A 27505-nucleotide genomic window follows, 5' to 3' on the forward strand; every position below is an offset into this window, starting at 1 on the left:
CATTTAAAAACCTCATAAAAACCAAAAATATCTACAAATAGGCTACAAAATGATTTTTTTAAGGGTGAACTGACCCTTTAAGACCGTACTGTTGCATCTCAGGGCTTCTGATGGGCGCCTGTGATTCCCCCACTTGGCATAAATAGCAACTATAGCCTGTAAAGAAATAGAGTATTTAGTGTTATTTCTGAATACATACACAAGCTCCCAGTCTTGAAAGACATATAATGACCATTACTTCTGTTTTAAACATGGACATCCCTGAGCTTTAGTCCAATCTACAGTCATTCAAGACCCTCTTTCAGTCTGAAGTGACCTGTGTCTGACTTCCAGCGGAGGTTTCTTCCTGAACCTGCCTCACCTTTCCTCTCTGGCCCACTAAATGATCTCCGGAAGAACTAAACACACAATCCGTTCTACCGGTTTCACAACCAGCTTTGTTGGAGCGGCTGCTTTTATCCAGTCATCTCAGTTTATTCTCTCCGAGCAGACGCCTCCCTCTCGCCCTGTGTCACTGTTGTGACTGATGTCTTTTCCATCCTGCTGCCCTCTCTCAATTAAAAAGGAAAAAACTTCCAATCTTTCTGACCTTTACCTTGACTTGGCTGTTTCCACTAAACACACATGAAAACACACAGTCCTGACACTGCTGCTCTCTCTCCTATTTTAGTCAAATCCCCCTCCGTATCCTCCCTTTCTTCCAGTCTTTTAAAGGTATGCCTGCTTTCTATTCTGATATCATGACACAGACGTACGTAAGCGGGAGGTTCGCATATTTAATGGGTTTTAGTGAACATATTGCAGCTGTAGTGGTGTAATGCTGATATTAGACGGATAGAGGTCTTATAATGGCCTTAAAGTTCTTCTGTACTTTTTAGGACACAGATTTAACAGTGGATGCCATTAATGGACGAATCAACAAGTCAGGAATATTTGATATACTTTTATTACAAATTTTAGCAGCCATCTCTTCAGACAAAGCCACGGTATAACAGCTTGAACATGTAAAACAAACACTTTTACATCAGTGACTTTTTCATCAGAACTCTTCTAAGTTGCTCCTGGTGTCTCGTAGCCGTGTGAGGGATGTCAGCACCTCCTCTGTCGGCCTCCTCCCCAGCTGTTTACCCCCTCTGCACCTCACATTCACTGTTCCACTCTCACTCTCCTTATCCCCCACCACTGGACAAAAAGAAAACGTCATCATTATCAGTTATGGTAACATTAGTAGCAATAAATAAGGCGTTTCAGGCTTCAGTACATTAAGTCGCCAGTTTTCATCCCAGTATTTATCTTTACCAAATATGTAGTTGTACTGGGCAAGCTGAGCAGAGCGAATCTTCTTATTTAAGGTTGCTCCCTGATCATCATTCAAATCAGCCATGAAGCCAGCTTCACAGAACTGCTGGACCACCTTAACAGAAGAGAGGCACTTCCATTAAGACTCTATCTGGACTGTAACTTCTTACAGTAACAAGCAAATTAATAATGACAGAAAGAACACAGTTCAGAAAGACAGTACACATGGTCTGCTGATGTACCAGAAGGAAATCTTCATCATAGACTGACCTGTTTGCTGTATGACTCACTGTTGCCCCCCACAGGAATTACCATGACTTGCGCTGGAGACAGCCACAGTGGCCTGCGTGAGGTAAAAAGAGAGGTGATGCGTTTGGGTACGACTACTGTATCGTAACAGCCTGACGAAATACATCGGACTCAATGTGATTATTTAAGTTTTCTCACCATTTCCCTCCAAAGTTTTCAGCCAGTATAGCGATCATTCTCTCCAGTGATCCCAGCACTGCTCTGTGGATCATCACCGGCCTGTGCAACTGTCCGTCCGGACTGAGAAAGACAGAAGACAAAAGGGTTACCATTAGAGTGTTGGGTGATAGGACAATATATATAAGACAGATAGATAGATTTGCATTGGTTTGCAGCACAACCTCAAAAGCTTTTCTCCAAAGAATCACCATTAGATATACTCTTACACTTAGCAAACAAACAACAACAAAAGGTTAAATCACATTTTAAATAAAGATCATGTAACCTGGACTCCCATCAGACAACGTCTTTACTGTAGCAGCTCTCCTTTGATATCTCTGAGATTATTAGACCATGATGAAATGTTGCAAATCACTTTTTTTCAGTACCTTGTAAGTATTTGCTGGATTCACCTTCAGAACTTCCTGTTTGGTTATTTTCTGCATAAATAGTTTCCTATAAATGTTACTATATCATGGGGAATATCAATGTAGCAATTTTAAATGACTTATACTGTGATAAATACTATAAAAACCACGTTGAGACAATGCAGGAAGTAGGGCACACTAATAAGAGGCAAAAAGAGGTTTAACGCAGAAACAGGGAGCATGTTGGCCTAAAGTGATAAATTAAATAAAAGGACTCATCTTTCATGATCAAATTAGGTCCTATTAAGTTAAACTTCTGTCACTTTAACTTGATCACTTACAGGATATGACATACAGCATGTGGGCTCATCAAACAGAGAAGAATATGCTCAAAAAATGCCAGTGAGCAGATGTAAATCACTACAGATGTAGGAATGTTTCAGAGACTGCGAGCCAAATGCAGAAATTTATGACTCACCCGACATATTGCAGGTCAAATCTGATCGGCAGCTGGAAGTCCAACTGGATTGTGGCACACTGGTGTTGTCTGCCAATAGCATCTTTGATCTGAATGTCAATCTATGAAGAAACGTGTAGGAGTGCGTTAGCTTCGGGCTTCACTTCTCTATTCTGACACTGCAGGGGACAAACTGCATGTTTGTGGACAGAAATGGAAACGAATGTGTTTCCAAGACAAGCTGATCTAGCAAATTGTGGCCAACACACCCTAGCTGGATGGCTCTGAGGAATGTTTGTTTGTTACATGGAGCGTGTTACTGTGTATCTAACCCCACCCTGACTTGACCTACCTCCACTCTCTGTGCCTCCACATGAGCTCGATCATGCAGATCCTGCCTGAAGCTGACTTCCTCTTGATGCTTACTGACTTCTTTGCACGGGTAAAAGTAAAAATTAAATTACCTCGAAGAAAACCAAGAACATTCTTAAGTTAAGCTTCTTTCTGTTTCCATAAAACACAAGTCGCTGCACATTTTCTGTGAACAACTGTCGCACATTTCTGGTTTGTTTGGTAATCCTGTGGTCGAGGACAGTGTGAACTGTAACATTTAATTCTCAAAAATGTCTCTCTGCAGAGCCAAGGACAACAAAGACGTCAGTGTTGCTCTCTAATCTGTGAAGAAACACCAATAAACTGATTCTAGAAGAATCCTGTAGATAAATCTACACACTATTCTTAAAGGTTCAACAGCTTGGGAAATACGAATGTGTGTTTTCTTTCCGAGATTTAAGTGAAAACATTGATACAACTCATGTTTGTCCATTAAATATGAAGCTACAGCCAGCAGCCAGTTAGTTTAGTTAGTTAACATTATTAATCGTTGGAGGGAAATTACAAAAACCATAGCAGCCAGACACATTCAAATACAAGACAATGAAACAAACACACATTCAAATACAAGTTGAAGATTAAGTCAGTCAATATGAAAAATATTAGTTTCCAAATTTATTTTTTTTTTTTTTAAGTGTCAATGTTGCGGATGTTAGCAGATACTATGAGTGCATTCCTAAATCCAATCTGAAGTTCTGAAGTGAGAGAAAAACTTTCCAATTGATCAACAAAAAAAAAATCAAGAGCTTGTCGCCAGTGAGGATGACAAAGATTATGATGAGACATGAAACTGTAACAATATGACAATAAAGATAAGTTGGAAAACATTGTATAAAGCTAGTTAGGAGTGAAAATGTAACTCTGTTATTTCAGCTAAATGTTTTATTAAATATTATGGCAAACCAGTAACTTTCACACATTCACTGGGCTTGGCACTCAGCGTATTTATGAACTTTGATAAATGTATGCTCGTGTGTGGAAATCAGTTTCCTGCATGTTTCCCTTCCCACTGACCTTTGGTCCGTAAAAGGCGCCGTCTCCTGGATTCAACTCCCAACGTTCACCAAAGTGCTGCAGACTCCTCTCCAACTGCTGCTCCCACACACACACGCACACGCACAGTAAGTAAGCAGGCATAGTAGATAATGCAAGTACATTAATGTACATTATTACAGCTATGTTGGTGTGTGTGTGTGTGTGTGTGTGTGTGTGTGTGTGTGTGGGAGCTTGGTACCATAATGTTCAATTGCACTCAATTGAATGAGCTTCAACTGCCGCTGTGCCTATTTAAAAAGGTGTCCATGGGGATTTAGAGATAAACATTTACCCAGCAGCCCAGCGATGAGCAGATCTCTACTGAAAAGTACCACTCATATAACTGGATGTGGATATCATGACACCATGTCATTTAGTTTACAGATGTTTTTCTGTAGCTGTGATTAGCTGGGTCCAGATTACAATCCATACACATTTGTACAACAGCTGGGCCTGCCTAAGACGACATATGATTTTGGCGAACCAGACTGAAGTGCGTGTGTGAATGTGTGTGCGTTTACCTGCTCAGCATTATCCCACTGTTCAGGCTCCCCGAGGCACGGTTCAGGACGTGTAGACAGGAGGCAGTGGAAGGAAAACCCAAACACTTGATACACACTCTTCACAAAGTCCAAACATGCCACAATCTCTTCTTCCAGCTGGAAAGACAATGAAAAAAAAAGTTGAAGACAAGGGCAACAAGAGGACATAATAATAATAAGGGGAGTTTAAAATTCCAACCAGGGTAAGTAAAGAAAAAGATATGACATTGTATTTACTGTAAAGCCTCCATATATTGAATCATAATTTTCGAAGCTAACAGACTGATGATTATCCTGTGACTATGACCTCTGTGAATTAACAGGATGCCAGCAGAAAGTCTGCAGGAGCGCAATGAGTATCATGGGAACGTTCCAGAGCACTATGTAGGGGATCAGGATTACACCGACTGCAGAGCCACAGTGATGCACATATGGAGGTGTAATGTTTGAACAGGACAAAGACCTTCATTCATCCAGACGGTGGCCTCCTGGAATGTCTCAGGAGTTATTTGTACAGCCCATCTAATCACCGTAACGTGGTCCCACATGTGTCCCACTCACTTTCTACCCCACTTACAGCACCTTCTGCATCTGCATCAAAACAATGTAAGTTCATGTGTTCTCTGTACCTGCTCAGGTGTGCAAAAGATGTGAGCGTCGTCCTGGCAGAACCTTCGAACACGAGTGAGACCTCCCAGCGCTCCGGAGAGCTCATTACGATGCAGCGCCCCGAAGTCGGCCCATCGCAGAGGAAGCTCTCTCCACGAGCGGACACGCTGCTCGAACATAAGGCTAAACACGAGAGAGGAGAGTCAGGCTAAGGTTAGGGTTAAGGTTCGGGCTGGGGTCAGGCATTTAGCTGTGATGGTTACGGTAGGGGGCTAGGAAACGCGTTATGTCAAAGAGTTTCCTGACAAAGACACAAGTACAAGGTTGTGTGTGTGTGTGTGTGTGTGTGTTCACCAGTGTGCAGGACAGTTCATGGGTTTGAGAGCGTAGGTCTGAGAGCCCTCTGATGTCACAGTGAACATGTTTTCGCTGTAGTGCTCCCAGTGACCCGAGCGCTCCCATAATGCAGTGCTGTACAAAGTCGGGGTCACGACCTCGTTGAATCTGCGCCTTCGGTACTCACCCTGCAAGACGTCAGGAAGGAAGGATGTGTGTGACAATGAGTGCAGGACGGGGGTAGATTGTCACAACAGGGCAATAATTGAAGACTAATAAGAGCAATATCCTCACTAACTAAGTCATAGCTAAGGTCATAGTTTGGGTTTGCATAATCAAATTAAGACGTGTGGGGTATTTCAGTTTTAGTTGCACAAGCAGTGCTGAACAGGGTTATAAAGTTTCACTTTGTTTTAAGTGGCTGCACATTCAGAGGGAATGCAGAGAGAAAATACAGACAATTAAGTTACACAGAATACCAAAGTCATTCTATTGTAACTTTATATAACTGAAATCTGCGTTCATCCTTTCGCACCGAAGCTAGCAATAGCTTAAGATAAGGTGTTGAGTTTGAGGGTTCCCTGACATTGTAATGAAACGTTGAGGGAGTGTCTTCAGTCATTAATCTCAGGCTGTGAACTATAGCATGTAAATGGGAATATGAATGACAAAGTTCTATCACTGAAAACCTGAATTTGCAGTAATCTGCTCATATAGTTCTCTTATTAAATGCCATAATATAGAATAAAGTCTACAGTCAGAATATTGTAGGTAATTCACACAGAGTCAGTGACTGTGTTCACCTTAATGAAGTCGGTGAGGCTGTTGTAGATGTAGGCTCCTTTAGGCAAGAAAAAGCAGCTTCCTGGACTCACGTCATTGAAGAAGAACAGCTCTTGGTCCTACGTAAAAACATAAACACATGGCATTTATGATCCAAAAACAACTCTTTAACCATTTGCTTTATTAGGTGATCTCATTTATTGCATCTCTTCTAATCTAGATTTCGTCTTACTGTCCCGATGCGTCTGTGGTCCCTCCTCCTCGCCTCCTCCTGCTCCCTCTCCCACTCCTCTTTGTCCTTCTCTCCTGGAAAGGCCACACCCAAAAGACGCATCAAACCTGACGACTCAGTCTGATTGGCCAGGGTCACGGGCGACAGCTGGGATGTTAAAGATAGGTAGTGAGGAGAGGTTGGGGAGAAGAAGGAGAGAGAGATAAAAATCAGCCAACAAAGAGGTGACAAAAAGAGAAAAGGGAGAGTGAGGGTCAGCCAGAAGAGGAAGGGTGAACCGATGAGAGTGACAGCTCGTCTGATGGATGGCAATGTGTTTGTAAAGGCCGAGAACGGGAAACGGGCCTTTGACAAACACAACATCCTGCTGCTGATATTTCTAGCCTGGCTGCTATGGAATTCCAGTCTGCCCAGTGGCAGCGCAGTATGGAAACTCCTCCCTCTTCCTCGATCAATAAAGACGAGGAAAATTCCATTGACCCAGCATGTGTCCTGACGGACTGTGCTAAATAGGTCCAAATAAAACATAGGTTTACAGATTAGATGAGGTTAACTAAGCCACCATCTTTAATGATCCTGTGTGAAATGAAAATTCTTAATGGTATTGTTTGAATGTCTTTAAGAAAAAATTATATTAAGAAAAAAAAGAGGTAGAGCTATGCTAGATGACACCTTGTTGAGCTTTCAAGGGACTGGCTCAATTCCAAAGAGGCAAACAGAGGACAGGACAGTTACACCAACACACACCTGGAGTGTCTTGAAGACCTTGAGGAAGCCAGTGTGTGGGAGGAGGGGGCCGTCGCAGACCCCTATGCTGTCTCCACACCTGAGTCACACAGAGAGGATGAAACAGGTTTAATTTTGGGTGACATTTTATAAGATACTGCAGGTAAGTCCACATCAGGCGTGTGCGTGTGTGTGTGTGTGTGTGTGTGTGTGTGTGTGTGTATTAATACCTGTACACTGTGACAGAGGGGCCGTTCATCTGCTCCTCAACGAACTGAAGTCTCAGCTTGTTGTTCTATCAGAGGTACAACCCACAAAACACACATGTCACTTCATCAGTCACAATCAGTGTAATATGGACAGTAGGACAATAGGAAGGGGCCTGACCTCAGAAAGTGAACACTGGGACATTAGAAAATATCAGCAGCACATCATTAACAGGAGCCACTCCTACACAGTGAGTAACATATATAAACACTCAGTTAGACAACCTGCAGCAGGTACAGAGCAATTTAGCTTTGAAGAATGATGACCTGCAATTACATACGGCACCAGAGCACACCGACAAAGATCTTTCATAATATATTATTCTGTTAATTATTAGTCTCATTGTGAGTTACAAAGAGTATTGTAGGTATCACATGTCTTCATGTCGGGTTGGTAGAATAAATTCACCAACCCGACATGAAGACATGTGATAATAATAATAATACTTTAATTTTATATAGCGCCTTACATAGGGCACAGACAAACATAAACAAAACAAAACAGTTACAGGAAAGCAAAGGTGTAATAACTAACAATTATAACAACAGCAGTACATTTAGTTTCGTCAGTTCCAGGGACCCGTTTTAGGCCTTACACCGTGTCTAGACTGCAAACGTCACAACAGCATTAACACAAAACTGAAGTGAAGTTAATAACGGTTTCCTAAAATGTCAAAGGATCTGTGGAGTGTGCGGTTGTCCTGTGATATGTGCGAGTATTCCTGACCTATTTTTCCTTCAGCACTGATGCATAAGATTCATCCATAATTTTACTCTAAACCTCATAGCGAAGTCGCCTATTTTCATATTTACCCTAAATTACATAGCCATAGGATGACGTTACTGTTTACAAAAGCTATTTGTTTGTCTGACTTTGATAAAAACGTTAATGAAGACTTTATTTGTTTACCACTTTTTAAAACGCTTTACACATCAAATAATACAGAATCAGTAAATAAACATGCCATTGAAAACAAAAAAAATGTAAAAGTCAGATAATAAAAAAAAATAAAGATAATATAATAAAAGTTTAATAATCAAAATGATAAAATAATGACAAAACCCTAAAATGTGTAGTAAATTGTAGTATTGTAGTAGTGTTGATTGGGCATTAACCTCGCCTTTACGCATGTATTGTCAAGAAACATCAACTTAAAGCGTAAATAAATGATTCAGGATGCGGTTACGCCGGACAGACGCAGCTGATGTAGACAGCTGTATATATTAACGTTCGAGCGAATCTGTTGCATCAGACGTGCAAGTGGAAAAAATGCATCTGATACGCTTGCAGTCTACACACAGGGTTAGTTACAACAACAAGTCAAACTGTCTGCTGTAGACAGACACTTGTATATCTGACCTGGAAGAGCTCTCGGACCTCTTCTGTACTCAGCTGGAGTCTGGACAGAGGAAGCTTGAGGGCTGCAGCCTGTTTACATCTCTCCTCCACGTCACTCAGAGACAAGGCACTGTGTGTGTGGACAGAAAAGAGGTCATTACAGCAGCACTGAATAATGTAGAGTTAACAATCCTAAGAGTACTGCTGATTAAACACAGAAAAAAAAATATATATATATATATATATATATATATATAATGTTAACACGGGTGGTAGAAATGTAAAGGAGTCACCTACGGCAGGGAAGGGAGGGCAAACATTAATACAGAAATATTTTTTTAATGCACCTGGAGTCCTGTATCAGAGACAGTGATGTGAAGATCTCACCTGTTGTGTAGTAGATGGTCACAGTAAAGCCCAAGCTCCGACGCTCCTTCTCTGCAAACCTCGGCACCAAATGTCTTCTCCAACACTCCACCCAGGATGCACGCTCCGGTCCTCCATGCTGCCTAAGACGGTGGAACAGTGTAGGTGTAGAGATTCATTTATTTATTTGACACAGACAGTGCACAGTTTCTTAGCTGTACCAGAGTTAGCTGTAAGATAATTTACAACTGTAGCTCCTGGGCAGGAAACGGAATAACATCACTGTTAAGAAAATGAACACTGTAGTATGAAAACACAATTACAAGACAGTACATCATCACTATACAAGAACAACAGCAACACCAAGTTTCCACAACATTCAGATATATCAACATACAAATACATCATCATCGAAAGCAGGCGCAACCAAGGTGTATTACAAACAAATTGAAGGAACGCAAAAGCATTGTATGAAAAAAAAAAGATGTGATTACCTGTCTGCCCTCATCTGTGTCAAACCCCAGAAGTTGTAGTTCACAGTCTGCCTCTAGGGGCCGTCCAAGCTCCCACAGCTCACCATTCACCTTACTGACCAGCGCTCCTTTCACACTGCAAGCAGAGATGCAATAACCCTAAAATATCACTTCAGTAAGAGCAAACACAACAAGAGAACACATTTCTGTAAAATGCATTTACCGGACACTCTGAGCAACAAAGAGAGGTGTGGTGATACCAGCTGTTCCCTTTACCGTCCGGCCGTCAGCCAGACGGATACTGAGCCGAGATTCTGTAGCTTCAGCTCTGCTCTTGTTGCCTTGTTTATCCCGGAGGGACTCAAAGAGTCGCAGTCGCTCAGATGAAGCTGGGCACGCCTACAGAGGGTCGAAAAGATGTACAGTAGATCAGAATCAAAAGAGGTGAAAGGATGAGAGGATAACAAGTGCAATACAATCCAACAGCACCACACCCACTACAGCCCCCAAAATAACCATGAAGTTAAGCAAACACCTCTCTAAACAAGCAGCAATAGAAACTGAATATTATGACTTTCACAAAGCTCGGTTATAGTAGTATGTTATAGTAGTTTTAACTAGGTGTACCAAATAAACTGGTAACAGAGTGTCTGTTGATACACCAATATCAATATTGTGCTGAAACACACTGTGCTGAAGTGTGATTAAGCTTCAGTGTTGTCTTATCCTCAGCATAATGGCTGCATTACAATGAAGTGGATGACAAAAGTAATTACAAAATAAATAAATTGAATGCCTTAAATAAACATTAGTTTGGTTATTTTCTTTACAGTAACTTTACCACCAATAAAATATTACTACTTTACTTTTTTCGTTTTTAGAGAACCACTTTGGAACCAAATGAGAGGGAGAGCAAGGAGAGGAAGTGGAGGGTTTAGTGGGGTCACCCATTTAAAAAACCCTTATGTTTATAAACATCACAGGTATATCCAAAACAAAGCACCAAACCATGTCCTATTTATCTGAAAATTGCACTAAACCTAGAGATGAATAAGGTTTATCAAAGCACAAACTTCACAACAACCTCCATCTCTTAACCCTGACATAGCACAGACTGTCCTGTTAGCTAACGTTAGCTGGAGTTACTGTAATGCAGTAATAACAAGACACGCGCACCTTGCTGTACCTCCTGTGCGCGCGAAGTGTCGCACGAGCTGCCGGCCGACAGATAACCAGCCGAAACAGCTGCGTCACCGCCATCCTAAAACACACACCTGCCTAAACACCCGCGCTCATTCCCCCCCCCACATATCCCACATTTGCTGTCACCCTTCTCTGCGAGCGGCCATAACACCGGAAGCACAGATTAAGGACGGCAGCGGTGACGTCGCCGGCGTAAAACACATGACGCTATTAGGAAGCAGCGTGCGCGCACCCAGGCATCCACACCGGAGCGCGCGCCAACACATGGAGTTGCACATACGGGACATCTGCATTTTTTGTAGGGCTAATAGCTCGACGTTAACACCTAAAGCCATGCACATGTAGATTAGGTACTTCTGACAGGATTGTATTATGAACTTTTAACTAAACACGTTCTTGGAGCTGTCTCCAGATGAAGCACAACACAAGACCACCAAAAACCGTAGGATATCAGCTACACTGTGCCTGTAGTTCAGTGATCCACTAGTATGCAACCCAAAGTATGTTCACACAGACCTAAGCATGATGTTATGCTACAAGGATGAACAGAGGCAATGTGCGCCATTATGGAGATGCGCACCTCGCTTTGAGAGCCGTCTGCCTTAAACTACAGCTGCATTTAAAGCCTGTTGGTTTAGTGCCCGAGAGCATTGGTGTCTTTGAGATTAGTAAATCAATTGAGAAGAAAATCTAACTTAATATATTACATATTACCTCAAATATGTAATATATTAAGTTAGAACCATCTTCACCGTAGCTACTGTTCAAATTATTTCCTTAAAGTCTTCCCCGCAGAAATTATTGCAACAAAGTTTTGAAATATTACACTTTACATCTAAAGGCCAAGTTGGATATTTTTTTAACAAGTAAATACTGTCAGGTGGACTACTAGAGCGAGTTTAAACAAGTTAGTGAACAACTCCGTTAATTCTGACCAGGGACGAGAACGTATTTTGATTGTCACCATTTTCAGAAGTATAAGTACTACTGTAGTTAAAGTATTACTGTAGTTAAAGTACTACTGTAGTTACAGTAGTACATGAAGAGACACTGGTTCGACGTAAGACACAGGAGCTGAAGTACCGCTGAACTGCCACTTGGGGGAGCTACAGCACTTTCAAAATGCGTGTACTTCATCTACATAGTAAATAAATACAATTTATTATATTTAAATACTTTGAAGCACCCACTTGTATAAATACTGTGCATTCAGACAGCTCTAAATACGTGACTATCTGGCCCCATCTAGACACCCATTATTAATTTATAAATATGGGACCACCTTAAGGATTTGCTATTATTTCACTATATCTATGAAATATATTGGAAAGCACACAAGTGCTACACGTTAACGAGCAAGATATCTACTGTCCTTCATTAGATGACTGCCTGAAAAGGAGAGCTGCTGGTTTTGCCTAATGCATCTGTATTTAACATTAAGGACCTAACTCGGCTGTTAACATATCAATTACCTTAACAAATCGCAATTTTCACTGTTGAATAATAATTAATATGAATGGCTTTAGTCATTTCATCCTTGCATATTGACTACATTTTTTTTAAGTATGATTTACTAATAAGTCATTGTTTAGTGTTTTTCTGTTAATGTTGTGACTGAGGTTATGGCAGTCATATAACAGTCTATGGCACAGTGTATTCAGTGAATTCAGTAAGTGCGTTCCATGTACTGTGATGGTCAATACTTCAGTGTAAAGCTGTTACTATATGGCATTTCTAAAATGTGGCTTTCCAACAACAGCGTGCATCGTAGTGTGCAAATGTTTAGCAACAATCAAAAAAAGAAAAAAAGAAAGTCAGTCTTCTCAAGGAGGTAATAAGAGAAAAGTTTGAGTAGAAGTCTTTGCAAGCGAAGAGAAAGTCATAGAAAACAGCAGATCTACATTATTAAATTAAGAGAGCACCGACTGCTTACAGTCAATGGAGCAACAACAAGCAAAATGTCAGATATACTAAAGTATGTGAGGGAAATGGCTGCAAGTCACTCCTTTGGACTAAAGATTGTAGTCTTGTGATCTGTAATATGCTTTGTGTGGGGGAAAAAAAAAAAAAAAAAAAAAAAAAAAAAAGTGAAGATGTACTCAACTCTTAAAGTATGCATATATTCACTATGACAGTAATAGAATGAGTGCATGTTTATCACACCAGAAAAGGATTGGACACTCAAAGACCGGGGATAAAGCATCATTGATGAGAACAGCAGTAAGAGCAATTCAACTTATCAAATATACACAGACCATCGGCTTTGTCACATCTTCAGTCAACTTGTCAAAGAGGAAATGGATAGTTATTTATAGGGACAATTGAAATGTTGAACTTGGTAGGTGCCTAGGAAGCAGGAAGATTGTTATAACAGTTAATCTGGCTTTCACTGTGTGACACGTGAACACACCAAACTGATTTGGGTTGATATTTAGCAGTGAGTGGTCAGATAAAAGACATACAGTTTACAGAAGGTGGTAACAGACTTGTATAACATTCAGTAAAACATCAGAGCTCTGATGAACTAACACTGTAGTGACAAATACACTCGGTGTGGTTACATTTTAACAATGTATCAAACTTTATGTGGAAACGTTTGCAGGCGCTCAGTCTGTCTTGATGTAACTGTGAATGAGCACAGGAGACGACAAACACTCCACGATCAGACAAACACAAGAGGTATGAGGCTTTGAGCAGCAACACCCAGCATGCACCTCTCACTGTGTGGGCTAACCTCATCAGTGTAGAACAAAGGGAGGCTTAACGGCCATAATTCCTGCACAAGATGGAGGCTTTACAGCAATTGTGCTGACCCTTTTATAAGTGTTGAGAGGTGCACAAGTGTTCCTGGACGAAGCACATGGGCTTGAGGGGAAAAGCATGACGTAAGCAGCCAAAAAAAAAAAAAAAAATGAGGAAGGGGCCAAATACAACTTGAGTATTTAAATAAACCATTTTCAAAACTCCTCATTAGCACAATCATTTTACCATTTGTGGGCGCTGCTGCAAAAGGGAAATTGCCAATTCTGTCTCGCATAAAAATACAGCGCAAAAAAAATAAAGAGGCATCAAATGTTAATGCATTATGAAAATGGCAGCAGCAGCTACGTAAGTATATGAAAACAATTTCTCTGAAAAACAGACAGAAAAATTCAGCTGAACAGCGCAAATGAATTACAACAGCGCAGTTCAAGTTAATCATAGTGACCAAATAAAATGCCCCACCCTCCCCCCCCAGTTGAATTGAAACTGGATTTTATTCAAGTCAGTACATGTTGAAGCCGAGCAAGAGTGTGGTTCCCCCCCCTCCCACACCCACCCCCACCCCCCCCCCCCCACACACACACACACACACACACACACACACACACACACACACACACACACACACACACACACACACACACACACACACACACACACACACACACACGCCATCCACTACCGGGAATCTTCATGATTCAGTCTAACTTGAAGCGCGCAGACAGACCTTTATGTTGGAAATAATACAGAATTATCTTCGCCCTCCTCTTCTGCGTGGTGGTTTCAAAAGGAGGACAGAAAGGTGTGACAGAAACTCTTCTGGAGCTAAAGCTTATCCAAGGCCTCAAATCACAGTAAAGACGGAGCGCTAGATTGACGACCATTGTCCTCGTTAACAGAAACAAGAGCTTGAAGGGGGGGGGGGATGTGTCATCTCAGTTTTTTATATTTACAAGCTTAGAAATATACAGTGGGAGAGATGGGAAGGTGAAAAAGGTCGAGCAAAAGAAGAATATTATTTACAGCAGGTACTTCGGAGATATGAACAAGTGCTGACCTCGGCTGCAACACAAATCTCATCACTTCAAATGAGAAATGCTGTGCAAGGACACACGGCACACACCCAGACACACATAGAAGAAGAAGAGTTTTAAAGGAATAATTTGACATTTTGGGAATTGCAGTTATTGGATTTCTTAAGAGTTATACATATCTGTTAAATATGAAGCTGTGGACAGGAGACCATTAGCTCAGCTTATTATAAAGACTGGAAACAGCAGACAGCTAACCTGGTTCTGTCTAAAGGTAACAAAGCTACTTCCTGGAGTCATGAGGGCCAAAATTGCCCAACATATAATTCCTTGTATAACAACAACAACAACAACATGTCATTTTTCCACTTACATTTCTGTATGGATTAAACAAACTACATACCACATGTTAATAAGTGAACTTTAGCGGTGTTAATTGGGGGATTTTTGTTTAAGATTTAGACAGATCCAAGGCAGCTTTTTCCCTTGTTTCCAGTCTTTATACTAAGCTAAGCTAACCGGCTATGGCTGTAGCTTCATATTTAGCACATATATGACACCCAAATAAGTTTATTTTCCAAATGTCAAACAATTGCTTATTTCTTTCTTTTCCTGTGTATCCTATAAGACCCAAACCTCTGATTCGCTCTCCTGCTCTCTCTGTTAAGTAACCCAACATTCACACAAATAGGCAAGCTCTAAATAAAGAAAAGTTTAATTTCTAACTGAACTATCTGCATTTTCTTCCTATGGTTAGAGAAGAGGTTTGAGAAATGGGATGGATTGAGGGTTGCTCTATGTAACTGATAACCTCGTAGCTGCACTGTACAGTGTAAGATGATTGGCTGGCTACCTAGCTGAAGCATGAAGATTTAATCCACTATTTACACACAACCTAAGGTAGTTTTAATTCAAGCTAATGAACAGAGAAAAAAATATCTGGGCTCATACCAGCAGGGCTAACACACACTCTGCACTTCAGTGCAGGGTGCTTGCACTTCTCATTCCGCCTGTGTTAGATGACCACTTCAGTAGCGTGGGGGTAGGAAGGGTCTCTTCTGCGAATGGAAGGGGCCACCTGTGTACGGAGGACCGGACCGCTTGCCCCCACGATATCCCCCCATGGGGCGATCTTGGTTAAACTGCTGAGAGGGGTTTCGGCCCCGCAGCAGAGGTCTCTGTGGGTTGGGGACTGAGAGGATTGGGGGTCGAGGACTGGGCAAGTTGAGGAGGGGAACGGGGTTAGAGGTTTGGTTGCGGGGCTGAGCTGGAGGACTAGTGGGGAGAGTGTCGACCGCAGGGGAATTAGGCGTGGAGGGAGAGGGAGTGGAGGATGTGGGAGAGCGGGGCGGAAGAGGTAGATTCAGAGGCTCCTTCACTCTGCCCAGTAAGGGTAGGGGAACACCAGGGATACCTGGGCGGTGGAGAAGGGGGGCATGGCGGGGGACAAAGGGCTCTTTAACGGTGCCAGGGCGGGGCAGCTTAGGGGGCTCGCCTAGCAACGATGCCATGAGGGGTGGAGGACCCATTTTGCTTCCTCTGGGCCCTAGTCCACTGCGATCTACACCTTCAGGTCTGACTGAGAGAGAAAGGGGTCGATCGACAGGGACCAACACTCCCCCGACCATGACTGCAGAGGGCACAGCATGGTGGGTGCGTGGAGGGGAAGGGCGCTGGGGCACGGGAGGTGGAGGGGGTCGAGGGATCGGCGGAGGAGGGCCGAAGAAATGGGATGGAGGAGGATGCTGGTGGAGGAGTGATGGGGGAGGAGTCTGGATGTTATCCGCGTGGTAGGGCATTTGGAACGGAGCTTGGGGTGGAGGATGTGCGTGAGGATGGGACAGAGGAGGGTGGAGATGTGGGGGGAGGAGGAGATGTGGGGGAGGCAGAGGCATGGAGGGGGTCATGTCCTTGGTGCCAATATTAAGAGGAGAGGGGATAGCGTGGGTTGAAGGAGCATCCATGTACTCCTCCTCTTCATACCACATTGCTCCCCCCGGCCGACCGCCAGCCCCTCCCCCTCGCCGAGAACCTCGGCCAATCACGCGGATGCTCTCTACCGTCTTGATGCGCTCTCCAGCGAGTGGGCGGTTTGAGTAACCTAGAGTTTGGATGGGTGCCCCTTCGGTGTAGGGAGACACTAGTGTCTCAATACGATGGTACTGTCCCTCCCTCCCATCCCCACCTGGAGACCGTTCAGCTTTCCCCTCTCGTTTTCCACTCAGACCTCCATCATCTGAGCCACTGCTGGCCTTACGAGAGCTTGCAGACGGTCTTCTTTCTCCAATCCCTCGGTTGTTTCCCATCATTCTTGACTGGCCGTGTTGTCCATCTTTCTTACCCTTCATGTCGTTACTGGGGGAAGAGGACACCTGCTTCCTCGCATTCATCACTTCATCGTCCTTTAATTTTGTGCCACTCTTTTTTCCAGCTCCGTACCGTGAAGAGGAGGAGGAAGAGCTCAGCAAGTCCCCATTGCTGCTGCTTCCTGATGGGGTGATCACGGCATCCCAGGGTTCACTGCGGTAGGCTGTGGGCGAGAGGTTATGGCCTCCAGAGGACCCTAAAGACTCTGGCACACTCCCAGGTGTGTCCATGATCTCGTCCTGGGTGGGGGTGCCGGCTGCTTCGTCTCTCACTGGGGTACCATCCACCCCATCGGGACTGACATCACCCAGAGCGAGACTGAAACCTGGATTACCCTGCAGGAAACTGTTAATTTTGGATTCCAGGCTGGGGGGAGAAACGGAAGGAGCTGAGAGGCGAGGAGGGGGTGGAGGAGGAGGAGGGGACAGCTGTCTCCCTTTCTCCCAGTCTCTGGTTCTCCCAGGTGTGTCTCGTTTGAGGCTGTTCCCCAGGGCGGGTTTGGTTTTTGGGGTGGTTGGGGTGAGCAGGGTTTTAGTTGCTGAGGATTCTGGGGAGGTTCGGGTGGGAGGAGCCGAGGTGGCGTTGGTCACACTTTGCAGGAGAGAGGACAAAGCTGCACAAGACAGAAAAAGGGGAGTCAGTCATGACATAAAAAACAAATATATGATTAGTAAAACGTAAAAACATTTTTCATTAAAAAAAAAGTGTAGTGTATGTGTGTCTTACCTGGTGTGTTTGTTTTAGACAGAGCATTGAGAATGCCTTCAGGTGTGATATCAACACGGGACAGGAAGTTGGCCAAGTGAGGGCTCGAAGAAGTCGCTTTGGAGGCTGCTGATTGGCCAGAAGGAGTGGTGGGTGTTCCTGGAGAAGGCCGAGGTGATGGGCTAGCTGCTGGGAAAAATTCAAAAGACGCAGAGGGATGCAGACAATTTTTTATCTGTGACACGGCCGAGTAGATTTACTTCAGACAGTCATATTACTATGGATGGGTGTAACACCTTTTGCACCGAGTGGCGATCTATGCAAAGAACATGTTTGCACTCGTCTTCAGCAAACCTTTGAACACACCTGTATTCTTCATGGCAGATGTGAGCGAGCTGAGGATGGAGCTGATCTTTCCCAGGTCAACCTTCTCCAGATTCACTCCCATCGGGGTCGTCGGGGCGCTTTGAGCTGCAGCGGGGGTGGGAGTCAGTGGCGTGGCCGCGGCAGCAGCAGCAGTGGCGTTGGTCTTAGAAGCCTTCGTAGGTGTGGTGGGAACCTTTGATGCTGCATCTGACTTGGCAACAGCAGTGGACGTCTTGTCCTTCTTGTCATCTGCTAGTAAAAAATAACCAAAGAGCTGATACATTTTCAAATCGGAAGCACGACACTACAACTTGGCAGCCCAATATGGATCTATATGAAAAAGGACAACTATCGCCCCACTACAACACTCTGGAGCCACTAACCGCCTGCTGTGGCAGCGCCAGCCTCTTCGTCAGACATGTCCATGTCCTCCATGTGTCTGTTGTCACTGGGCATGTCTCCTTCATCCATGGCCTTGCCATCCAGCTCTGGGTCCACTTGGGCTCTGCTAGATCCTAGTCCCAGGTAGGGTGAGTCAGAGCCAGTGGGAGAGGGGGCGTCTTCAGAGGGTGAGGGGATGGGAGAGTCCTCGGGTCCAGGTAGAGTTGACTTTAGGGAATCCAATTTTCTTTTAAGGCTGGCCACGCGGTTGGCAAAGGCATTGTATGCCTAAGAGAGGGAACATATGAGATATGAGGAAGATAAAAAGGATGTTCCAGCTATCTATTGTAGCATATTTATTAACAGGCATTGTTACAAAGCAATTTTTTTCATTAAATAGAGAAACAGTGCAATGTAACAGAGCTGAACCATTTTCAATCCGCAAACCGAACACTCACATTGGCCACAATTTTAACCTCCTTGTACTGCATCTCGTAGAAAATGTCAGCGTTTCCCAAAGCTTCCAGCAGAGGAGGCCCCGTTTTCAGCTCTTTCTCCATGAAGACGACAAACTCCTGCAGCTTCAGACTGCCGTCCTCAAAGTCCTTTGCAAACTTGTTCCCTCCTGCCTTGTCTGGAATAGGAGACAATTGAAATTAAAAGCAAAAAAAAATGAGATACACGGTTTATAAACATTTTCATATGCGTCAATAAAAGACGGTGGTGTGGCATGAAGAGGACATATCAAGTGTGTTTGTGGCTTAAGACATACAGCACACTGTATATAGTATACAAGCTATATAGGATATAAGTAAGAATAAGAAGTGTGTGATGATGCAAAAAAAGCTCAGTGAGTCCCACCTTTGAGTCTCTTGAGAGCCTCCGTGCTGCAGACGTCTACCCGGAGAGCTGCCAGCTGCTTCTCCCTGAACTCCTCTTCTGCGACTGCTCGCTTATAACTCGACAACTGCTCGATGAGCGAGTGGGGCTAGAAAAGAAACAGAGTGCAAAGAAATACGTTACAGAAAGCACAAAGCTTTAGATATTTTCTAACACAAACAGGCGTGTAAGACAAAGTTACACAAGACAACACTAAGAGCAAGACTTACTGTGAACTCTGCTACAATCTTGGACTTGAGGGCAGCTTTGGTACTGGCTGGGGCTGGAGAGTGAAAGAAGTACATGAACTAAATAACACACAACCATAACTGTAAATGGTTTAAAATAAATAATTGTGTGACTTAAGTTTTAGGAAGTTATTTCACTTTAGATTTGATTAACAACCAAAAACCTTGAAGTACCAAACTGACCAGTTGCCGGTGGAGTCTCCTTTTGTTTTTCCTTTTCTTTCTCCTTTTCTCTCTCCTTTTCCCTTTCCTTCTTCTCCTTCTCCTTCTGCTTCTCTCGCTCTTTTTCCTTTTTGTTGAAGCCAGCTTTAAACTGAGCAATGACCTCTTCAGGGTACACGCTCCTCTCCTCCCAAATTGTAAAAATCCTTTCCACCGACTTGCGGACTTTCCCATCTCTGACAACAACAAAAAAGGAAACACAACATGGCACATGTCAATACTAGAAGAACGTGAAAACAGAATTATTTTTATTCAGCCGTATTGTCGCGTACTCACCTGATAAACTGGGCGGCATTAGGAAGGACTTCTGCGAAGGCTGAGCGAAAGACAATGGCGTTCTTTCTCTTGCAGTTCTGAATCACGTCGTTGGCAAGGTAGAAGAGATTCAAGCGGTGATTGTTGTCAGCTGAAAAAGAAGAAAGTTTGAGCTCATTTAGAACCAGTGATGCCATCACATAGTTGTTTCTCCAACTGTAAAACGTCCCGCTCAGCACATAATTAAAAAACAAATCTTATGGATCGTTGTCATACAGCTTGTGTTTTTGTGAAAGAATATATATTAACATTGGTCTCAACCATGTAATAATGACAACTTTTTATGTATATCCACCGATGCAAATACAGCGCTAAAGTGTCACCTGTGCTGCATTCAAAAGCCTTAATGGCATCTTAATCTATTAAACTACTGTCAGTGAATAACTGTCGGGCTGAAGACGGTGCCTGTTTCTGTTGGTACGATTAGTTCAGTCACCTAACTTAAGTAACAGTTATACATTTCCATTTCCAAAAGAAATACAATATTGGCATGGATCCAATGATTTCTACTGCTTCCTGATATAGATTCAGTACCCTGACTTAAGCAGGCAGGATTCAATTACAGTCAGTAAGATGGATTTTGGGCAAAAAAAAAAAGGTCTAAATCTCTCCTATTTCACATTCTGTTAGATTTTAGCAGAGGTCAGCATCTTAGTTTGTAGTCTTAAAGACACAAGATTCATCAGTTCAATCAGCAGATAACTAATCACTGTAGTCCATGCAAAGAAAGACAACAGTGATATGAGAGAGAGAGAGAGAGAGAGAGAGAGAGAGAGAGAGAGAGAGAGAGAGAGAGAGAGAGAGAGAGAGAGAGAGAGAGAGAGAGAGAGAGAGAGAGAGAGAGAGAGAGACATACACACACACACACACACACACACACACACACACACAGTTGTGGTCAAAAGTTTACATACACTTGTAAAGAACATAATGTCATGGCTCTCTTGAGTTTCCCCGTTATTTCTACAACTCTGATTTTTCTCTGATAGAGTGATTGGAACAGATACTTCTTTGTCACAAAAAACATTCATGAAGTTTGGTTCTTTCATGACTTTATTATGGGTTAACAGAAAAAGTGATCAAATCTGCTGGGTCAAAGATATACATACAGCAGTGCTAATATTTGGTTACATGTCCCTTGGCCATTTTCACTTCAATTAGGCGCTTTTGGTAGCCATCCACAAGCTTCTGGCAAGCTTCTGGCAAGCTTCTCGTTGAATCTTTGACCACTCCTCTTGACAGAATTGGTGCAGTTCAGTTCAATTTGATGGCTTTCTGACATGGACTTGTTTCTTCAGCATTGTCCACATGTTCTCAATGGGATTTAAGTCAGGACTTTGGGAAGGCCATTCTAAAACCCTAATTCTAGCCTGATTTAGCCATTCCATTACCACTTTTGATGTGTGTTTGGGGTCATTGTCCTGTTGGAACACCCAACTGCGCCCAAGACCCAACCTTTGGGCTGATGATTTTAGGTTATCTTGAAGAATTTGAAGGTAATCCTCCTTCTTCATTATCCCATTTACTCTCTGTAAAGCACCAGTTCCATTGGCAGCAAAACAGCCCCACAGCATAATACTACCACCACCGTGCTTGACGGTAGGCATGGTGTTCTTGGGGTGAAAGGCCTCACCTTTTCTCCTCCAAACATATTGCTGGGCATTGTGGCCAAACAGCTTGATTTTTGTTTCGTCTGACCACAGAACTCTCCTCCAGAAGGTCTTATCTTTGTCCATGTGATCAGCAGCAAACTTCAGTCGAGCCTTAAGGTGCCGCTTTTGGAGCAAGGGCTTCCTTCTTGCACGGCAGCCTCTCAGTCCATGGAGATGCAAAACACGCTTGACTGTGGACACTGACACCTGTGTTCCAGCAGCTTCTAATTCTTGGCAGATCTGCTTTTTGGTGGTTCTCGGTTGACTCTTCACCCTCCTGACCAATTTTCTCTCAGCAGCAGGTGATAGCTTGCGTTTTCTTCCTGATCGTGGCAGTGACAAAACAGTGCCATGCACTTTATACTTACAAACAATTGTTTGCACTGTTGCTCTTGGGACCCACAGCTGCTTTGAAATGGCTCCAAGTGACTTTCCTGACTTGTTCAAGTCAATGATTTGCTTTTTCAGATCCATGCTGAGCTCCTTTGACTTTCCCATTGTAGCGTTTGTGGGCGTTTGTATCCAATGAGCCCTATTTAAATGGCCTCAGAGAAGTCACCAGCTGTAGTCACTCATAATCACTCACAATAAGTTAAGAGGCCATGCTATGGAGCTCATTTCATTGACACAACTTTCTAAGTCACCAAAATTGCTAATTCATGTTGCTGTATGTATATTTTTGACCCAGCAGATTTTGTCACTTTTTCTGTTAACCCATAATAAAGTCATGAAAGAACCAAACTTCATGAATGTTTTTTGTGACAAAGAAGTATCTGCTCCAATCACTCTATCAGAGAAAAATCAGAGTTGTAGAAATAACTGGAAACTCAAGAGAGCCATGACATTATGTTCTTTACAAGTGTATGTAAACTTTTGACCACAACTGTACACACACACACACACACACACACACACACACACAGACAGACAGATAGTATATACTGTATGTTAACTTAATCTAAAGACCAGCTCCACAAGGTAAAAAAGGAAAACACAAAAAACTAAAAGGAAAGTACGTGAAGTGGGGGAAAAAAAGACTTTGCAGTAAAAACTAATCGAATTAACTATCTACAGGAGTTAATATTATTAACATAGATCAAATATCTCATATCAGCATATACTGACAATATGCAAATATGCTCTTCACTGTTGACAACACACAGAGATCCTTTATAAATTTGTTTTCGAAAACATTATTTCGGAGTTCTTTTTCTTTTAAAAGAAATACATATTTAAAAACAAGGCTGATATTACATTTTTACAAATATGCCACAAACATCATGAGAGTGACGCGAGTTGTACATAAAGCGCCTTGAGTATCTATGAACAACATATGACTGAACCCTACTCTCACACCCAAACAGACGCACACACGCACACGCACACACACACACACACACACACACACACACACACACAGCATTTATCACTTGAAAACACAGACAGTTCTCAAATAACAGTATCTGTACAGTTCTATTCCACCATTCAATGCTGAAACAGTTTGCAAAATCCACTTGAAAAGCTCCTAAATGACATTAGAAGCACTGAAAAGTGTAACTTAAATCGGCCATTTAGAAAATATCCAGACTGTGCAGCACCAACTTCATTTAGGCCCTTAGCCCTACACAACAACTTGAAAGTAAAATTCATGCCAAAAGGAGTAAAATATGTGCAAATAGTTAAATTATTTGCTCACACTTCTGAAACAAACATGTTTAAAACAATCTGGCTTTGTCACTGTAGTATGTGAATGTCATGCTATGTGCCTGAAACCTGAGGAGGTCTTTATTTAATATAAACTACGTATAACACAAGACTGAGATTATATTTGAAATATGCTTCACCTAATACAATAAAAGGAACAAATTCAATAATCAATTCAATAAAGCATTTAATATTGTTCTACTTCCAAGTGTATTGAAAAATATTTGTTTTGCATTTTCTGAAAATTGATTTCCCTAAATATATCTTTAACCAAAACTTTCAAAAAAAACTTAATCATTATAAGATATTATAGTTAAATTGAAATATATGACATACGTTCAAACTTAACATTGAAGCAATAAAATGCCCCCCCCCCCCCCCCCACACACACAAAAACAGAACATTACCGTTTTGCTCCCTTTTTGTTTATTTGATTGAGATTCATCACAACCAACTACATTGCATGAATCCTGGTGCCACAAATTAATTTGGGTAGTAACACTGTGCTTTAATATACCAACGCACAGTAAATGAAAGTATACGGAATCTTATTAGGTTGCATCCTACATTTTTATCACCCTCACTAAAAGTAAAGTATTTACCATTCAGTCAGACTATATCACATTTTAGTTGTTTAATTATTTATTGCATTTCATTTTACTTGTGTCTTGTTTGTTTGCTCTATCCACTCTGCTGCTGTAATCCTGCAAATTAGAAAAACTACAGTGTATTCTTTAGTATACCAAACACAACTTATGCTACAAATATAAACTGCTGGCAGTGGTGCTCAAAGATATACTGCAGGTATTTATAATCTTCCACACATCTGAAGCTCTTTTTCATCACAGAAGAGCTTTTGGTTTTGTTTTTTTTATCAGCTGCATTACTATTCACAAGTAATAAAGCACAAATTTGAAATTAAATTTAAAAAACTACACGACATACCAGACTAAAATTCAGGCAAACTAATGGATTTCTGCAGTGAAAGAAAAAAAGAAAAGAAAGGAGAAACCTGTTGTCTGCTTTGGAAACTGGTTGGCAGGGATTGTGTTTACTCAAAATGATCCACTTGATACCTTGTGCGTCGTAGCCTACAGCCAACAATAAATGATTAGTAGATTGACTCTTGGTTAGTTGGCACCGCTCTCCATCAGAAAACAATGGCTGAGCCAGTGCACAGCAGTTTGCAGTGTGCCGTCAGCACAACCTTTTATCATGTGTTGCTCTGTGTGCAATGATGCGCACGGATAAGAAATGTCTACGTCAGTCATTCCCAAACACATTTGCAGAACTTCTTCCAGAGTCTTTTATTTAAGATTTGTATCTGCAACACACCTTTGAGCGCTGTGAGGGAGCCTGAATGTTCGCATTGTTCTGATAATCGTATTCCACATATAACATTGAATCTACTGTGAAAGGCTGGCGTACATTCAGTTTGTTTTGTTGATGCGAGGAAAAAACAAAAGTCGGTTAATTCCATCTAAATGCATTAACAGCATAAAGTCAAATCTTTTTTTTCTTTTTTTAAAAAGTCCGTCCCCAAAACAAAAGTTTGAGAAACACTGGTCGACATGAAGATTTGACTGAGACAATAAAGATTTTAAGTTTTTCAGGGCACAATAATGCTCCATGACAAATGCAAACAAAATGTGTTTTAATGTTGTTTCAGCAATCAGATTATCAAGAAACCATTTTAGAAACTCCTCATGTCAGATGATTCAATAATGTGGATTATTTTTTTGGCTTTTAAAAATTGTGCTTATTTCTTTTCCCACTTTATATGTTTAACTCTGGTTAAGATTGGAGAACAATTTTTTTAAATAAACATTTTCCTGCTGAAAAGGTGAATGTGTGAACTGTACCGTTGCATCTAGCATTCATGTAGAATGTACCTATAAGACTTTATGATGACTCATGTTTTTACACACATTTCATTGGGTTCCATAAATCAAAAAAACCCAAATTAGCATTATGTAACAAAGGCAAACCAATATCTTTTTTTTTATTTATTTTTTTATAAATTCTACTCAAAACAAACATGAGGTAAACATGACATGTAATAGCAGCATTGTGAGTAGGCCATCAAACTTCACACAAATTAAAACTACCTGCCACAGATGGGAAACTAAACCTTTCAAAACCCACTGATGAGTAAATACAATATAAAAGCTCAAATGATAAATAACGCCTCCATCAAACAGTTGCAACATCAATTACATTTATTCCTGCATTCACCGACATCAATAGCCGAAGCACTAACTACGTGGGGTGCTCTGCTGCCTCTTCATTCTGCCCACACGCAGGTAAGAATCATTCGCTCCAATGTTTAAAAAGCCAGTCCAACACAATAATTCCTCCACAAATGTCTAGGATTATTATGGTCTACATAATGTTGTTAGAAACCAATGTTTGTAAACCTATTATTAGACAGCTAAATGCATTTTGTAGTTCAAAATAGCAATGTCAAAAATATTATTAGAGGACAGGAAGTTAGCATGGGTGGAGACCAAACACACAAAGTGACCTGTGATTTCAAAGATAAACTTATCATACTGTAGTCTGTCTAGAGCTAAACAAGTGCGAGCAGTTCAGTGGTTTTCCCAATGTGGTACCTCAATTTAACTCTCACAGAGTCACAACAGCAACTATGGGTGCTTTCATATTAATGAAGTGAGATGCTGTACAAGTGTTGTGCAGATATTGCAAAGTATTTTTGGGGATTAGATCTAATCATAAGAGTATAGTTTGACCACTTTTCATCATTGGAGAATTGAATTTAAAATACTGCATGCGGGACTCATAATACCTCATAGGAGAGCTATATGGAGGAGATTTGTTGGTCAATAGTAAGCAGACAAACACAATCCAGAATAAAATAGATGACTTTGATCAGATTAGTGAGGGAATAAACAACTACCCTGAAATAGATAATGAGGACTAACACGTGTCAGATTCCAGTGCCACTAGTTTATAAGACTATCTGGTGACACATCGTCTACTTGCGATGTTTCCTTTGTCAAAAAGCCTACTTTGTTTCAAGTTTTACATGAACACAGAAACACCAACCAGGTTAAATAGCTTGAATGTGCCAGCCTGCCTAGTCAACATAAACTATTATAGTTACTATAAACGTATACTTACTTTAAAAGCTTAACTACATCCAATTAGGTATAGTAGGAATATACAGTAGGTCGGTAAGAAACCAATATGAAGCAATGACAATTTAGCAGGTAAAGTTGGAGGAAATATTTTAGGGTGCTGCTGTCAAGTGCTTCAACAATTTGCAACCTGACATTGAAATGCAGATTGTAACAAAATCTAACTAAACACGTTGTAACCACCTTCATTTCAAGTGTTCATTCTTTGACATATGCAGTGCAGTGCATGGCAGATTTCTTCGTATCGGTCTAATCCAGACCATGAACCCCGGGAGGCCCGACTGTAAACAGAGCTAGCAGTGAGACCGTCACGCTAGCAGCGAAATGTTAGCTTAGCATAGCTAGCATTAGCGGCTCATTTTAAGTGGCGATTACAACGCCAACCCTTTAAAAGTGCAGTAAAATATTGATGTATGATTTGCATCTCCATCATTGTTTATTTTTGCACCTAACTGCCTTGCACTTCATACTTCAAAGCGATCACAAGACGCTGAATTTGGAAAAGTCGATCACGGTCAACGCAGAGACGCATTTGAATTGGCTAAAGTGGGCTAGCTAGTAGCGAGATACTCACATTTCTTGAGCCACTTCATCCAGTGGCGAACGATAAGGCCGTGGTGCTTTTTGTTTTCAATGCACCAGTTCGATAGTCCCTGTATTGACTCCATGGTGTTGGATACTCCTTGAAGCCGTCGGTCTACAGACGCTTCCAGACCAGCGTTGGAGTTGCGCACTCCGTGCCCGCTTGCAGCTCCTGAATCAGCCGCCATCTTTCCAGCTCTGTCTGCTGTGATGGCTCGCTGCTGACGCGCGTGAGGG

General features: G+C 42.0%; 1 protein-coding gene across 4 annotated transcripts; it reads right to left on the reverse strand.

Moving 5' to 3' along the window:
• Positions 1–930: 930 nt before the first annotated feature.
• Positions 931–27465, reverse strand: LOC137891723 (threonine--tRNA ligase 2, cytoplasmic-like). Of its 4 annotated transcripts, XM_068736496.1 has the most exons (18): positions 10869–11048; positions 9916–10091; positions 9714–9828; positions 9241–9362; positions 8875–8983; positions 7479–7543; positions 7270–7348; positions 6523–6669; positions 6311–6409; positions 5526–5695; positions 5192–5354; positions 4542–4679; positions 4000–4077; positions 2614–2714; positions 1747–1848; positions 1570–1642; positions 1300–1414; positions 931–1182 (listed from the first exon to the last, which is right to left on the reverse strand). In XM_068736496.1, the coding sequence occupies exons 1-18, from the start codon at positions 10950–10952 to the stop codon at positions 1040–1042; spliced, it is 2079 nt and encodes a 692-aa protein (XP_068592597.1). In that variant the 5' UTR covers positions 10953–11048; the 3' UTR covers positions 931–1039. The 4 variants fall into 4 exon arrangements, with proteins under 4 accessions (XP_068592597.1, XP_068592596.1, XP_068592594.1 ...); XM_068736495.1 differs by lacking the exons at positions 931–1182; positions 1300–1414; positions 1570–1642; ... (12 more) ...; positions 9714–9828; positions 10869–11048 and adding exons at positions 15641–17669; positions 17783–17950; positions 18128–18379; ... (5 more) ...; positions 20134–20263; positions 27261–27465 and having other exon boundaries at positions 10003–10091; XM_068736493.1 differs by lacking the exons at positions 931–1182; positions 1300–1414; positions 1570–1642; ... (12 more) ...; positions 9714–9828; positions 10869–11048 and adding exons at positions 15641–17669; positions 17783–17950; positions 18128–18376; ... (5 more) ...; positions 20134–20263; positions 27261–27459 and having other exon boundaries at positions 10003–10091.
• Between the last annotated feature and the right edge of the window lie 40 nt (positions 27466–27505).

Source organism: Cebidichthys violaceus, unplaced genomic scaffold (genome assembly GCF_023349555.1).
Source record: "Cebidichthys violaceus isolate CVI_PGR_0920_01 unplaced genomic scaffold, fCebVio1.0.p SCAF_7, whole genome shotgun sequence".
NCBI classification, from domain to species: Eukaryota; Metazoa; Chordata; class Actinopteri; order Perciformes; family Stichaeidae; genus Cebidichthys; species Cebidichthys violaceus.